The sequence below is a fragment of the Nicotiana sylvestris genome, chromosome 3 (genome assembly GCF_000393655.2).
Source record: "Nicotiana sylvestris chromosome 3, ASM39365v2, whole genome shotgun sequence".
In the NCBI taxonomy this organism is placed as follows: Eukaryota; Viridiplantae; Streptophyta; class Magnoliopsida; order Solanales; family Solanaceae; genus Nicotiana; species Nicotiana sylvestris.
Window position 1 is genome coordinate 191,681,995 of NC_091059.1, and position 15,767 is coordinate 191,697,761.

Here is a 15,767-nt window from a genome sequence, read left to right on the forward strand (position 1 = left end):
CCAAGTATGGTATTAAAAAATAAACTACTTAACAATTTTAAGACAATATATGCAATGTTTTATAATAATAATCAACTAATTTAACATTTAATGATTCAAAGAACAAAATTTTTGTATATATAGGGTATTAAAAATTCAAATTCTGGGGCTAGAGATATCGATAAACCTAAAGTGGAGTCATACTAAAATAAATCCGGCCAAAAAATCATTTAAATTTTAGATAGCTGATTAAAGTAAATTTTAAACTAATGATAATATCTTCACTTGCAGCATTATAAAGATAATCATTATTATAATATATATAAAGTTTTAGAAATTGAAATTTCAAAATAGAAATATTTTTTGAAAGAGAAAATCATACCAAATAAGAGTTCAAATCGTAGTATAAGAGTCACGTCGTAATCAAAGAATCGTGTCAACCTTTGTGCTTTGCCATAAATATGAGTTATTATTTCACTTTGTGGTTATTTTTAGGTTCCAATGACACCTATGAGAATAATGCAAAAATAAAATTATCACTACGAGAATTGAGAAAATGTTAGTCTTTTTTCATGTAATGTTTCTTAATTAATATCTGACGATTATCTATAATTATTTAGAAGGTTTAAATGTTAAGATTATTTACATATAATTCAAATAACTCAGATATTTAACATGGTTAATGTCAAATATCAAAATGGAATAAAAACAATTCACTAACTAAAGAATTTATTATATTTTTAGATAACCAACTAAAATGAGTTTTGAATTAAGAATAATATTTTCAATTACATTATTATAAAAATAATTATTATTGAAAATAATGTTTTAGTAACTGAAATTTTAAGAAAGAAATATTTTTTAAGAGATATTAATAAAAATAGCACGGTATAGCCAGTTTTCGGACTAGTCATTCAAAAATATTCAGCGTTTAAAAATAGCCACTATTTTGCTACAACAGAGACCGGTCCAGCATAATATACTGGAGTTCGGTGCACCTGTGTTTGAACTCCAGCATATTATGCTGGACCGATATACTTTGCTGACTCAAATATAATATACTGGAGACTGGAGCACCGGTGCTCCAAACTCCAGTATATTATACTGGACAATTATACTTGCTGGAACTCCAGTATATTATGCTGGAGTTCTAGTGTACTTATGCTGGAACTCCATCATATTATGCTGGAGTTCCAGCATACTTATCCTGGAACTCGAGTATAATATGCTGGAGTTCAAACATACTTATACTGGAACTCCAATATAATATACTGGCGTATTTTCCGGATTTTGAATAGTGTTTTCGCTCAGATTTATCTTTATATGAAAAGTGGCTAAATTTCGATTACTTTTGAAACTGAGCTATTTTTGAACGACCAGTTATAAATCTGGCTATTTTTGAATTTCTCCTAAGATATAAACACACTAAATAAGAGTTCAAGTAGTAGTAAAAGAGTTAAATCTTATCCAAAGAGTCATTTATTGTCTCAACATTTGATTGTTTTACCATAAATATGAGTTATTATTTTGCTTCCTGACTATTTTTACGATTCAATGACACCGACAAGAATGGTATTAAAAAAGAAAAATAGGAGAAATGGTTAATTTTTTTATGTAGTTAATATCCAATGATTATCGATATTTACTGAGAAAGTGTAAATTTTAAGATTACTAAAATACAATCCAGATAACTTAAATATTTGACATGATTAATGTATACTAATAGCAGTTGTAATTCAAAACAGTGATTTCTTACTCATGCGATTATACATTTTCTTACTTGTGCCCGTGCTGAAGGAGTTGTACCTGCTATGAAATGCAGGTGAGTAAAGCGTATTTTACCGTGGTAAAAAAAAAAAAGAAGAATCTGAAAACTATAGACGATTGCAATTGCCAGTCGAAGGCCTTTCAATCATCTTCTCTACCGAAACCCGCCGCTGCCGCCGTGAAGATGGCTCACCCTCCGGCGTACGATCCTTACTACGTAACAGCACCAGTGTATGCGTACAGCAAGGAGCAGAACGATATAAAAACACTGTTCGTATCCGGACTTCCCGACGATGTTAAAGCTCGTGAAATTCACAATCTCTTCCGCCGCCGTCTTGGTTTTGAATCTTGTCAGCTTAAGTACACCGGTCGAGGGGATCAGGTATCCTCTCTCTCTCTCTCTCTCTCCTAACTTTCCGCCGAATTTAGATGCTAAGATATTATGAAGCCATTAAGTTCTCCGAGTAAGGAATTTTTGGTCCCCTATGTGAGTAATTGTGCTTAGTTGAAAGCTCAATCACCTGTCCGATTGTCTGCATTCAGCGTTAGTGTTCATTCACACTAGGTAACAACTTGCTTATAAGAAGTTGATTTTTTTAAACTGAAAACAGTAGAATTGGAATTGCAGCTGAAGCAGTTATTCACATGGCGCCGAGTGAAGTTTTATGAAGTTCAGAAACGTCTAGGATTAAATTTTTGAATTTTTGACAGGTTATTTGTTATTACTTAAATTTTGGAGACGGAAAGGTTTTTACTTGTTATTAGAAATAATTAAGGTTTCACTTCCTGAAACTGTACTGATTAGAAATAAAATAGGTACTTGTTATTAGAAATAATCATTCGTCTGCAAAGAATTTGATACGCAATGCAGACAGAAATAGGCAAAGGTCATTTTCACTTTAGCTTCTTCCACATACAAAAGAGACTCTTAGAAGGGGAAAGTAAATAGTTATTTGTTAGTTATTCTGAAGACAGCATGATCTATGTCTAAACTTTATTCTCTTCTGAAGCTTCCGGTTTGAAAATGAAGGAATTGGGAGTGAAAGACAAGATTTTTTTTCATCTATTGTAGTATCCATGCGCCAATCAAAGGTGGAGCTAAGTGGAGGCTAGGGGTTTCACTGAATCCCCTTCGCCATAAAATTATACTGTGCTAATAGGGCAGCAACGAATTAGTTATATATAAATTGTTGATTCTCTTGACATAAGGAAAGGTTCTTGTGTAGTGGTAATTGTAAAGGATGTTTGGAATTTGTTTGTCATGGTTTTAAATCCAAATGTGGCTGTTCTAGTATTTATTTGAGTCCCTTTGCATTCTTGGCTCCGTCACTGGCGCCAATCCGTTTAGATTTACAATTCTACTTCTAATCTTCTTCTCCCATTATGCAGGTTGTTGCTTTTGCTACTTTTATAGATCATCCATCAGCAATGGCAGCCATGCATTCCCTGAATGTGAGATATCTAATCTGAGTATGTCTAGTTATGTTCCACATGCTGTTTGGATTTTGAAAATTACATATAGCTGATTTCAAGACCACCTTATTCCAAGATCTTCTTATTCCATTCTTCTTGTTTTTCTGTTTAAAAGATAAAGGGTCTCAGAAACATTAAACTTATCCAACTATTCCCACCGAGACTTTGGCCTTATTATCTGGACTAGGGGTGGGCATCGGTCGGTTCGGTTCAGTTATGAATATTATCGGTTTAGCATACCGATTATCGGTTTACAAATTTGATAAACCGATAACCGAACCGATAAGATATCGGGTATCGGTTATCGGTTTACCCGATAAGATAACTAAATCTAGAGTTAAGCAAAAAAGAAAAGACAACTCGCCTGAGTTAAGTAAAAAAGAGAAGAATTCACATATAGCATACTAAAGACTTATGCTAGGAGTAACTAGTAAGGTCTATGAAGAATGAAGATGAAGCAACTGAAAAGTGGGGTTGAGAAAGAATAGGAGAGAATGAACTGAAGCCCTAGCATTTGTATATACTTAAGGATAAAGTCATAATTTTATTAATTGTTATTGGGTTATCGGTTAACCCATTAACAAAATTGGCAAATCGAAGCCCGAACCGATAACCCAATAGTAAAAAAATTCTAAACCGTTATCGAACCGTTAATCCAATAACCCGATACCGATAATCCAATAAAAACTTAACGGTTCGGGTTATCGGTTTTACCCGATATATGCCCAGCCCTAATCTGGACGTGTCAATTCATCGTTGATGATTTAATCTGGTGTAGTTTTGTTGTTCCTCTATTTCTAACACTATATGCGCACAGTGTAGATTAAGTGCAAAAGAGAGCAAAAAGTTTTCTTTTTTCTGCTAACCTTCTTTTAATTCTAATTTGAGTTTGTTACTACGTGTACTCTCTCTCTCTCACACACACAAAAAAAAAGAAGCACACAAACAAGAAGATGAGTGGAGGAGGTGGTGGTGGTTTTGTAAACCATACAAGCAGTAGAACTTTGACAGTCAATACCGGAGGTCATTCTATGCTTATTTTTGTTATCTTTTAGTCCGTAATACTCATCTTGAACAAAAGCTGTCAAATTAAAATAAAAACTGAAAACATTCTAATCTACATATTTGGTTGTTTTCTTTGCTTTAAAAATATGGAAATCATTAGACATGAAGATAGCTTTCTGATCGCATATTCATCTAACTTCAAAATTTAAAAACAGATTAATTTTCTGGCTCCTCTAATATTTTTACATGAATGTAGCCATCATCCACAGTAACTAGTTTTGCTGATTCCTAATAAATAGCTACCTCTCTCTCTCTCTCTCACATACACATACGCACACGCACACGCACAAAAAAAGCACACAAATAAGAAGATGAGTGGAGGAGGTGGTGGTGGTTTTGTAAACCATACAAGCAGTAGAACTTTGACAGTCAATACCGGAGGTCATTCTATGCTGTCCGTAATACTCATCTTGAACAAAAGCTGTCAAATTAAAATAAAAACTGAAAACATTCTAATCTACATATTTGGTTGTGTTCTTTGCTTTAAAAATATGGAAATCATTAGACATGAAAATTGCTTTCTGATCACATATTCATCTAACTTCAAAATTTAAAAACAGATTAATTATCTGGCTCCTCTAATATTTTTACATGAATGTAGCCATCACCACAGTAACTAGTTTTGCTGATTCCTAATAAATAGCTACCTATCTTGAGGCTCATTTGGACATTCAACTTTTGCTTTGCTATTAGTTTAGTCATTTTGTATCTTTCTGATCCTTTACCATTCCCATTTCCAGGGTGTAGAATTTGATCCTCAAACAGGATCGACTTTGCATATTGAACTGGCGAGATCAAACTCTAGAAGAGTACAAGTTCCAGGTATAAATTTATTGCAATTTTTAATATTCATTAGATATCCATAAACTCTTTGCATCCGATACCATGATATCCAATAAAATGGGAAATTTCTTTTCTAGTTCTTGTTTTCTTATGACTATTGCTTATATTAGCTCATTTAGATGGTTATTCTCAGGAAGAGGACCTTATGTAGTTATTGACAACAGAACCAAGTCCAAAAATGCCAAAGACACATCAAGCAATGAAGGTACTAGCCTTGGTCTTTGCTATATACTTCCAGTGCACACATTAAGATGCCAAAATACATCTGTATTTCGCATATATGTCCAATTTCTCAATTGAGACTCATAACATGTTACCATTGTTTGCTTATTCAGGTGATACTGAATCAGATGATGCTTCCGAGCCTGACAATCCTGATTCTGGCACAAATGATGATCCTTCGGAAGAGAAAAGGTAAAAAATTCTTGATACTCAAACTAAATTTACTTATGAAGGCATGGTTATTTGAGGTCTGTTGCTTTAATGTGTCATGGAAGACTTTTTATTCTCTATTGTGAAACAGTGAGGAGAAAGTGGTAGAGTCTGACCATGCTTTGGCCCCGAAAAGTGTAAGCCTATATATTACCCTCTATCTGTAGCATGTGTTGTACGTTGGACTGTTACATATGCATTGCAAGCAGAGTAGATAAATCTCTGAAAGTGTGCCTTTCAAATTTTGAAAATCAGAATAAATATAATGCAAAAAAAAAAAAAAAAAAAAAAAAACAGTATTCTGTACTTCCAAGCAAAAGTTTCGCTATATTTATGCAGCAAGTGCTCTTCAATTAATGCATGGACCAATGTGACTTTTAGCGTCTTTGGATTGGACATTATAGGAACAAAGTGAGAAGACAACAGATGGTGCACAACCATGTTCCACTCTGTTTATCGCCAATCTTGGTCCAAATTGCACTGAGGATGAACTTAAGCAAGTTATTTCTAAGTAAGTTCCTGCAATGGAGGGTGTTCTCTTTCTGTTCTTTCTTCACAACTCAGTGTTCATATGGCTAAAAAATTGGTTCTCTGTACCTAGCTGCAGAATGGCAATATTATACTTGAGACATATTTCTCTCTCATACGTACCATCTCTTGAAGTAACTTGCTAAAGGCTACCTATAATTGACAGTATATGTTGCTTTCCTGTCAGGTATCCTGGATTTAACACCCTCAAGGTGCGTGCAAGAGGCGGGATGCCTGTTGCTTTTGCTGATTTTCAGGTACTCCTCGCAGCTTCTTAGTGTGGCTACAGCAAAACTGTAAATTTTCTCTCAGGTCAAAGACTTAAAAGTGAAACTAATTTACCTAAATAAGAAGCTTATTTTCAGCTGTCGCATTTCGAATTTCTCAGAGACATGCTCATGTATTTGGAATTTTCAATCATTCTAAATCTCTACTGCAGTAATTCGGGAAAAAATCAGAGTTCCCTGTACATACATTACTAACCGCAAAGGGTTTTTACCATAACCATGTTCCCAACAGTTATGGAGGGCATATCAATGTGTTGGAGCATGGGGCACGTGGACTCATGCTCCTCTCTCTATACTATGTATAATATTTCTTAAAAATTTCTTAAATGTAACATGTGTGCACCCAAGCTCAAAGAGTTTTATGATTATCGAGTGCTCCTTTACAAGTAAAGTTAGAGGTTCAAATCTTAATTGGTAGGAACCTAAGCATGTCTAGTGTCCCCTCTTGTGTTTTAATTAAGTATTTTTTCTTTTCTTTCTTGTTTTATTTGGTTTATCCCTTCAAAATCCCAAAATCCAACACATTGAAATCCTTGATCTCCCTTTATCATCACAAAATTTAATATAATTAAAACTAATAACAGTGGATGATGCAGCATGGTTTAATGATTCCAACATTTTTGGTCTGTAGTATTAAGTATATACGTTAAAAACTACTAAAATTGCAAGAAAAAAGTTAATTTTATCCTATAAATTCTAAATGGTATTGGAATTATGGTAAGAACCTAACGGTTGGATCCGTCAAATATAAATTTCAGATTCACCTCTTTGTAATAGTGTACTCATTTTCTTGGAATTCTGAATTCGCCTCTACAATTATGTATTTATGTATTTTACCTTTTAGGGAATTGACCAAGCAACTGAAGTGCTGAATGCTCTTCAAGGATGCACATTACCATCTTCTGATCGGGGTGGCATGCACATAGAGTAATCTTCTCAGTCCTGGTCATGCTCTGCGTGTATATTCTGAGGTTTACATTCTTGTTGTGCTTTTGCTGATATTTTCCTCCTTTCCTATTCAGGTACGCGAGATCCAAAATGAGAAAGCCCTAGATGCCTTCTTATGGTAAACAAGCATTTCAATGGTTACTGACTTAACTGACTACTCTTTTGTGGACTAGCAGTTGCATGCCTTTTGTATTGGCTTTGAGGGCAGAAATGTGAATCGAAGATTTTTGCAGACTTAACTGCCTTGACATATGTTTGTGTTATTTTAGATTTTAGCTATGGATTATTGAACAGGACCGTATAGTTTTTCTAGCAGTATTCTGAGGTTTCTGATTAGTACAAAATGACAACAGGGCATAGGTTATTCAATCTTCTTCCCTGACTGTGGGGGTTGAGAGAACTATAGAATTCTTAACATTTCGTGCATTTTCCTTGTAAGAAATTCACCAATTAATTGTTCTTTCAAGAAACAAATCACATTACTTTGGCATACATAGTATCATCTTTTGGGTTTTCAATTGTGGTTGAGTCGGAGTATAATTGTATCTCTTTTGTTATCTTATTAACAGGAGAAGGAACGAAACAATATAAATGTGTAGGCAAGCTGGCAACAAAGATTGCGACACTAGATTCTTTTTTGCCCATGAAAATAGAGCTCTTTTCTTTGAGCTACACGAATAAACAACTTGGGTATTGAGTACAATGACCAGTTTTTCATTAAATCCTAAAATAGAAAATATGTAGACAGGCCAGCAAATATAAAAACATATAACTATTACGCCTACCTTCTATACAAGATATTTCAAAAAACATGGCTTTCGACAAAAATGCCTGGCTAATAGACCTGATAAACCAGCATATGTATCTTAGTGTTAATATAAAGCAATTTACAGATGGTCCTAATATGCTTTCCTGGATGGATCCCTATCCCAAATATTGGAGGGACTCCTTTTGTCAAATGAGAGCTTAGCACTAAAGCCCTCTAATCCATCACTTAACAAGGAACCACTGAACCTTTGGTACTGTTGCAGCGAATCTGACAAAATTCTTCCACTTTGGCTTCCAACATCATAAGCAGGTGTTGCTGACAGTTTACCAGATTCCACGATGAGGTCGCCTTCAAGTATCCGCAGTACCTTCACCACAACATCCAAAGAAACATGAGAATTCCCCAATATACATGGCAAAATATCAAAGCACGAAGATGCAACGGGCAACAAGATTTGGATCCAAGACTTCACTTGATGAGTTCAGCCTTAAGGTTCTTGGAACTTAACTTGCTTCATATATGAAATTATGGGTCCAGAAGTCAATTCTTTTGAAATTTTAGTGATTTTCCACATGAAAATATATGTTGTGTCAAAAATGCTTGTTAAGTTAAACTTGTTGGTTGCATGCTATATCTGCCATTGCATGCATTCATGTTTGTGAAAAATGAAAACACAAGTTGTACCATTACCTGAGACATGCGAGGTCTGGCCTGAGGATCCCGTCGTATGCACAAAGATGCAGCATGCAACATGCAGTATATTTCATGTTCGGAGTAGCAGTTCTCTAGCCGGGGATCTATTAGCTCATCAACTGCACATTCTTCCAATAATGGACGCGCCTAACACAAATTAATTACAATATCAGCTACACATGAAAGGGGAGGACGCTCTCCTTTATCTCCAAATACATATTTCCTCATGTCAGCAGAAAAATGGCTGCAATTAAGATAACTAAATATATACCCATTCTGTGAGACATTGCTGGCCCTTAGGCCTGGTAAGATCCACCGCCTTGCGTCCTGTAACAAGCTCCACCAGTACCACTCCAAATGAGTAAACATCAGCTTTTTCTGTAATCTGGCCACTTTGAGCATACTCCGGCGCCAAGTACCTAAATTCCACAAATTAGCCGATTGATTCATGACATCAAAACAAACCAAACAACTTTCGAGGCCTACCCAAATGTTCCAATTACTCTCGTCTCAACACCTGTGTCACCATCAGGTTGCCACCTAGCTAAACCAAAGTCTCCAACCTGGAAAAGGAAGAGCGAATAAGAAAATGTAATTTGTGCTCAACCGAGATGTGTAGTTGAAATAGTCCAGTATGCAATGATATTTGGAGACTAATAGTATAATCAAATATAATAGAGACTTCATCACATACTTTTCTATTAGTATCAACTTTTTTCCAATGAGTATTCTAATCAGTGCCTTGACAATGCATAAAATGTATACTCATGAGTAATGTGTATCATTAAACTTTTGAGGAGAAAAGAGATTTCCATACTAGTGGTTCGAAGTCATGGGTTATGAGAATGTTGTTGGGTCTCATATCTCGGTGGACAATGCAGCCCACTCTGCATTCTTCATGAAGATAACGTAAACCTCGGGCAGCACCGACAGCAATCTTTTGACGAGCAGACCATTCCAAAGGATCTCTAGTACGACCTGTGAAAACCAGAAAGTAATTTAAATATTAAATAGACAAAAGAATCAACCTTGAAGATGAAGGAACATATCACCAAAACCTCTTCATAAACTTTTTCCATATAAATTTTATTAAGTGCAACTTTATTTCATACGAGATCAACTTAGATTCAGAAAGTGAAAAAGAAAAATCTACCAATTTTGAAATGCTCTGAACATCTAAAAAACATAACTTTGCTGTCAATTAAAATTTGCAAGGTAATCAAATTTGAGAAGCGATGCAAATACATCTTCACCTTGTTTAATTACAAATTAGTAAAGCAAGAAAGTAAGCTAGAAACTAGATAGAGGTCTATTTACTGATTAAAGAAAATATTGTCACATTCATCGGAGCTGTCAAGGACAGAAGCAAAAAATGTGAGTATCACATACCATATAGATGAGAATCTAAAGATCCATTGCATATATATTCGTATACGAGCAGTCTTCTGCTGTCCTCGATACAGAATCCTATCAACATTACAACATTTCGGTGCTGAGCACAACTGAGCACTTCCACTTCCGAGCAAAACTCTTGATCCCCTTGAGAACTTGCCAATTTGTGTTGCTTAACAGCAACAACCTGACCATCCGGAAGGACTCCTCTATGAACAGATCCGTATCCTCCCTCAGCCAAAAAATTGGCTTGAGAAAATCCTCCTGTTGCAAGCTCCAGTTCAGCGTAAGCGAACCACCTAGGAGGTTTTCCGAATACAGGCGCCTTGTGTTGACAAATTGAGCACAAGGGAGGAGGGCCAAGAGGTGCACTTCTAGATAGCGAAACTGCTTCTCTCACATTACCACTGTACTCCAAATCAGATCTGCAACTCGGGGATCCAAAATCACCTTCATCATCAAGCTTACTAAACTTCCGCAGCAATGCCTTATTTGTGGAATCTTGTGGCCTGTCATGAGTTCTCAACGAGCTCTTCCCTTTGATTTGCGAGAGTTCAGAATGTGAAGTGATCATATCCACCATCCATGGTTGGAACCTTAAACTTGATGACGCAGATAAATTTTCACTCTCACTCTCTGAACTCGATTCATCTACATCTTGATCTTCCTTAGCAGCCGACAAATCTGCTTTCTTCATATCCCTATTTACTTCAGCGACAAAAAATGGTGAAGTTCCAGGATCAGAGCTTGAAACGGATGAAGTACCAGCTTCAGTTGTACTGAACATCTCTGGGCTACTTGTTGGAGTTACTAGTGGACCTCGAGAGGAATCCAACGAATCCTTTTTGTTCGATTCTTTTCCACATGTTTGAGTTTGCTCAGAAGATAACGTGCCTATCACATCAGGTTCCTTTTTAGGTGAGCCAACTAAATTTAAGCGGAGAACTTTTGGTTGAGATCGCTTCATGACTACAATATTGCACTGCAACTCTTCCATACAGCGTTTCTTCTCGTGCTTGAGATGTCTAGAGAAATTCAGACAATAATAAGCAAGCAAATTTAATAAAGCTTGAAAATATAACATCACTGTAACAAGGCATCAGACTCTAAAAACTTGCTAAACATTACTTGTCCAAAACGACCCAACTAGCTTGAGTCTTCTTTGCCTCTGCAGCCACAGCTCCATGTGGTGAACCAGAAACAATTTTAATCTTGACATTTATCTGGAGGAAAACAGGAAGAACCAAATGTTTAGTACCAAATGTTGTAATGATGTCTCAACAGTGGAGATAAAGAATTTGTATGCCTTGCCTTGTTGGGATCATAAACATCATGGAGCTGAAGGATCATCTGGGAGCAATAATCTGTTATGTCGGATTTGTGCTCGGAACTACTTCCAGAGTGCAACTTCCAGTGGCCACTGGCACAATCTCCAGCAAACCTAGGGAAACCCCATAGCTTCCTACCTACAAAATATTGCAAAACTCTTACAAAAAGGTACTTTTCACAAGACATTTTTTTGTGCTAGCACAAAAACATCATCAAATGAAAACAACAATATAACAAGTGGACAAAGTTAATAAATGAAAAACCCCATCAGAAAGCAGTAAAGCAAAAACATGAAACAGAATAAGTATCAATGAAATAATTAGTATTGCGTGAAGTAATTCCCACTCTTAGAATTGCCAGTGGAAGCTTATCTATGAAAATTTTCAGGAAAAGAGAATACATTGGTGATACCCTTAAAAAATTTAAGGTTCACTCAAACAAGAATACCATAATGTCAACGATAAGCGAGCAGAAACAATTAACAAGCCAAAAAGTCTCTCGTATAACAGAAGTACTAACCAACAATTCAACTAGCAATTACAGAAGTAAGCAGCTAGAGAATTGCAAGCTGCACTGAATGATAATTTTTAGGACACCATAAAAGAACAAAGAAAATAGAAATTACCAGAGCTTTGTGAAGGTACAACCACAAGAAGCGTAATGCAATCCCCAGGCTGAACAACATGAGTCAAAGCCCACACAAGAGCTGTTTTGGGTATTTCCTTAGAAGCCTTAACAGCCACCATCATTTTCTCAGCAGCATCACAACTCATATCCTGTTTTCCTTTCTTCATCTCTTTACTCATCACAACACTATAGTGGTTCTTTTTTTAACTTTGTACTCAAATCAACAGAGACATGACACTATTTCTCTTTACCAAGATACCGGATCTTAGAACCCACATGGAATTCATGTCTGCTACAAACAATAAGAAGAAAACAATATAAGCATTCATTATTGTACTAAACTGACCCACCAAAAAGTTGTGACCTTTATGCATATACACACCAAAATAGCCCCTATTCTATCACAGTGTTTCTTAACCCTATAGGCCTTGTCAATTTCTCAAGAAACTTTAGCTAAAAGAAAGAAGATTCACCCTTCTTTTTTTCCAAATTTAGAAGCAAAAATAACTCAAAAGTGTATAAACACCAAAACTTGAACACATGATTTTTCTGCAAAAATACAATGCAAAGGACAGAGATATTGTCCCACAAACACTACAGTCAAAAGGGTTACCAAATAAAGTGTTCTTTTATATGCTGCTTTTTCAGATCACAAGAGTCAAAAATTTGTGCTAAAAGCCTCAGCTGAAAGAAATGAGCTGTTTCCCCTGATGAGGAGAACTATTGAAACGCTGACCCTATTTTTCCCCTTTATGTTTAAAAATGGAATACAACAACGCAAGAAAACCGTGGAATTCAGAATCTAATAATGGAATAGGAACAGTACTTGTAACAGTTTTCCTCTGCCACTTAATATCACAAAATGCAAAAGCATCCCAAATGTCCAAAATGCTAAAAGACGACGACCCAAAATCGTTGAAATGACACAAGAGTTGAAGTTTTCAGTGACCTGTAGCTGATAATAAAAGTGAAGCAAAAACCCAAAAGCACTCAGATCGTAGAATGAACCTCCCCCAACCTACAAAATCCCAATATCAATACAAAAAAGTCGAGAGCAGTAAACGAACAGTACTTTTACGGATAGTTCATCAATTGATTTTGGGGCCAAAGGATATTGATGTTGAAGATACAATGTGATGGGTCTTAGCTGTCTGTAATGTATACATACATATATCTTTGTCACTCATTAAATTTTTTGCTGTGTTTTCAACATCAAAAAACAGCTAAAAAACACAACATTCTGCCCAAAACTGAAACTATGTAACAAAAATTCGACTCAAGAAAATAATAATAATGACCTGAAAGAGCTGAATCGGAGAAACTGGACAATGAATGAAAGGGATTTTTCAAAGTTGACCCACACCCTTAAATCAATAACTTCTGCTAATGAATGAATGAGCTGTGCTTTTCCAATATCAATGTGTTTTTTTTCAGCAGTGATTCTGTTTAACAGTCTCTTTTAGGCTTTAGAAACATTGTTTTTTACACAGAAATATAGATACCAAGAAATGATCAGGTAAAGAAGACAGCTAATATCTTTACTCTCTCTCTCTCTCTGGTAGCTCTTTCTTCTTTTATGTTAAAGTTTTTCTGCAGATTTTTTACTGTGTCGAACACAATCAATTCAAATATTCAATTGTGCTCAGAGATTTTTTTATTCACGAAAATGCCCTCGTTTCTTTCTAAAAATGTCGACTTTGACCTTACATTTTCGAAGTTTTTCTTTTTTTCCTTTTTACTTATGATAAACAATTGTTTTATTTTTATTAATAAGTTAATTTACTTGCATTGATTTCAGAGATGTGCATAGAGAAAGTAGTAAACGCATTATGAAAATTTAATTTACTGATATAGAGTCACGTTTTTTGTTGTGTGCTTCTTGCAATTTTTTTAATTATTTAAGTTTTTGAAATTTTAAACATAAAGTGTTCGCTTGAAATCACTTTATTGTAGTTCGTCAAATCAATTATGATTACTTTGTTAAAGTAATGAAGTGAAACATTTTTTTAATACAGAATCAATTGGAGTACAATAAAATATCCTCGTTCCATATAATTCCCTTCCTTTGCAAGCCAACCAAGAAAAAACATATGTTATAGAATATATAGCAAATAAGTTATTGCAAACATTTGCATACAACAACAAACATAACTAGCATATTCTCATATAATTGGGTCTAGAAATGATAGTGTGTATGCATACCTTGCTCTTACCTTGTGGAGGTAGAGACATTGTTTCCAATAGACACTTGATACTACAATAATAACAAAACAAAAAAAAGCAGGTATTCAAAGAAACTTAATACCAACCAAATGTGAGAGTACGTACTAATACTACCGATACGAATAATCTAGACTACCTAACCTACTATCATAATCCTCGACCTCCACACCTTCCTATCAAGGGTCATGTCATCGATCAGCTATAGTTGCGACATGTCACGCCTAATCACCTCACCCCAACTCTTCTTCGGCATACTTCTACCTCTAATAAGGCCCTTCAATGTCAACCTCTCACACCTCCTTACCGTGGCATTTGTGCTTCTCCTCCTCACATGTCCAAACCATATAAGTCGTGCTTCCCGCATCTTCTCCTTAATAGGGGCCACACCCACTTTATCCTGAATAACTTCATTTCTAATCATATCTAACCTGGTGTGCCTGTTCATCTATCTCAATATCCTCATTTCTGCTACCTTCATCTTCTAGATGTGGGAGCTCTTGACTGGCCAACACTCAACCTCATACAATATAGCCGATCTGACCACCGCTCTATAAAACATACCTTTAAGTTTTGGTAGTACCTTCTTGTCTGTGATGACTCTAAAGGTCTTCACTTGTTTTAGAAATACATTCTACATTCCGAGGCCTTAAAAACCTCTTTCGGCATCACCTTGATTTGCGTGCACAGTCCGGACGCGTAGCTGGAAAGCCATTATGTGAAAATCTGTGAAAAATGATGAATTTTGACTTTAAAATGGATTTAAGTTGACTTCGACCAATATTTTGGGTAAACGGACCTGAACATAGGAAAATATGGGACTTAGGCGTATGCCCGGAATCGAATTCAGAGGTTCCAAGCCCGAGAAATGAATTTTTAAAGAAAATTATTTTCAGGAATTATTTATGAGTTTTGGAAATGAAACGTGTTCAAAACTTGATGGTATTATGCCCGTATTTTGGTTCTGGAGCCCGGTACAGGTCTTATATGTGATTTAAGATGAGTCTGTTAAATTTGGTAAGAAACGGAAGTCGCTTGAGGTGATTCGGACCCGTAGTTGTGAAAATTGATACTTTGAAAGTTTTGAGATTTTTCTTGGATTTCTATGCTAAATTCGTTGTTTAAGAGGTTATTTTGGCGATTTGATCGCACGGATAAGTTCATATGATATTTTTGAGTTAGTATGCATGTTTGGTTTGGAGACCTGAGGGCTCGGGTGAGTTCCGGATGAGTTTCGGAAGGTTTTGAACTTGGGAAAAAATTGCAGGTTTTTGTTGTCTCAGTGCACAGAGGTTTTGTTCTTCGTGTTCGCGTGGTTCCACTTGCGAACGCGTAAGGCAATTTTCTCACGTGCCAGTTTACTCTTCGCGAACGCGGAGCTTGGGACATGAGCGCGAGGCTATGGGGGGAGTACC

General features: G+C 35.8%; 2 protein-coding genes across 7 annotated transcripts; one reads left to right on the top strand and one right to left on the bottom strand.

Moving 5' to 3' along the window:
- The first annotated feature begins 1,800 nt into the window (after positions 1–1,800).
- Positions 1,801–7,814, top strand: LOC104216699 (polyadenylate-binding protein 2). Of its 2 annotated transcripts, none has more exons than XM_009766816.2 (10): positions 1,801–2,128; positions 3,136–3,198; positions 5,025–5,106; positions 5,261–5,332; positions 5,463–5,541; positions 5,651–5,696; positions 5,964–6,070; positions 6,275–6,344; positions 7,219–7,319; positions 7,397–7,814. In XM_009766816.2, exons 1-9 carry the CDS (start codon positions 1,931–1,933, stop codon positions 7,303–7,305), a joined length of 804 nt encoding a protein of 267 aa, XP_009765118.2. In that variant the 5' UTR covers positions 1,801–1,930; the 3' UTR covers positions 7,306–7,319; positions 7,397–7,814. The 2 variants fall into 2 exon arrangements, with proteins under 2 accessions (XP_009765118.2, XP_009765117.2); XM_009766815.2 differs by having other exon boundaries at positions 1,804–2,128; positions 7,219–7,301.
- Positions 7,815–8,015: 201 nt separating this feature from the next.
- Positions 8,016–13,715, bottom strand: LOC104216697 (inactive protein kinase SELMODRAFT_444075). 5 transcript variants are annotated; one of them, XM_009766811.2, is made up of 10 exons: positions 13,431–13,715; positions 12,131–12,421; positions 11,488–11,642; positions 11,305–11,399; positions 10,174–11,201; positions 9,602–9,762; positions 9,271–9,347; positions 9,056–9,203; positions 8,782–8,931; positions 8,016–8,458 (listed from the first exon to the last, which is right to left on the bottom strand). In XM_009766811.2, the coding sequence occupies exons 2-10, from the start codon at positions 12,309–12,311 to the stop codon at positions 8,222–8,224; spliced, it is 2,232 nt and encodes a 743-aa protein (XP_009765113.1). In that variant the 5' UTR covers positions 12,312–12,421; positions 13,431–13,715; the 3' UTR covers positions 8,016–8,221. The 5 variants fall into 5 exon arrangements, with proteins under 5 accessions (XP_009765113.1, XP_009765115.1, XP_009765114.1 ...); XM_009766813.2 differs by having other exon boundaries at positions 12,131–12,424; XM_009766812.2 differs by lacking the exon at positions 13,431–13,715 and adding an exon at positions 13,082–13,327.
- Positions 13,716–15,767: the final 2,052 nt, after the last annotated feature.

Coding starts and splice junctions, on each gene's coding strand:
- LOC104216697 (XM_009766811.2), bottom strand. CDS start 12,311: ATGAGTAAAGAGATGAAGAAAGGAAAACAGGATATGAGTTGTGATGCT. Junction 11,400..11,487: donor ATGTTTATGATCCCAACAAG/GCAAGGCATACA, acceptor GTTTTCCTCCAG/ATAAATGTCAAGATTAAAAT. Junction 11,202..11,304: donor AGTTGGGTCGTTTTGGACAA/GTAATGTTTAGC, acceptor GAATTTCTCTAG/ACATCTCAAGCACGAGAAGA.
- LOC104216699 (XM_009766815.2), top strand. CDS start 1,931: ATGGCTCACCCTCCGGCGTACGATCCTTACTACGTAACAGCACCAGTG. Junction 2,129..3,135: donor ACACCGGTCGAGGGGATCAG/GTATCCTCTCTC, acceptor CCCATTATGCAG/GTTGTTGCTTTTGCTACTTT. Junction 5,542..5,650: donor GATCCTTCGGAAGAGAAAAG/GTAAAAAATTCT, acceptor ATTGTGAAACAG/TGAGGAGAAAGTGGTAGAGT.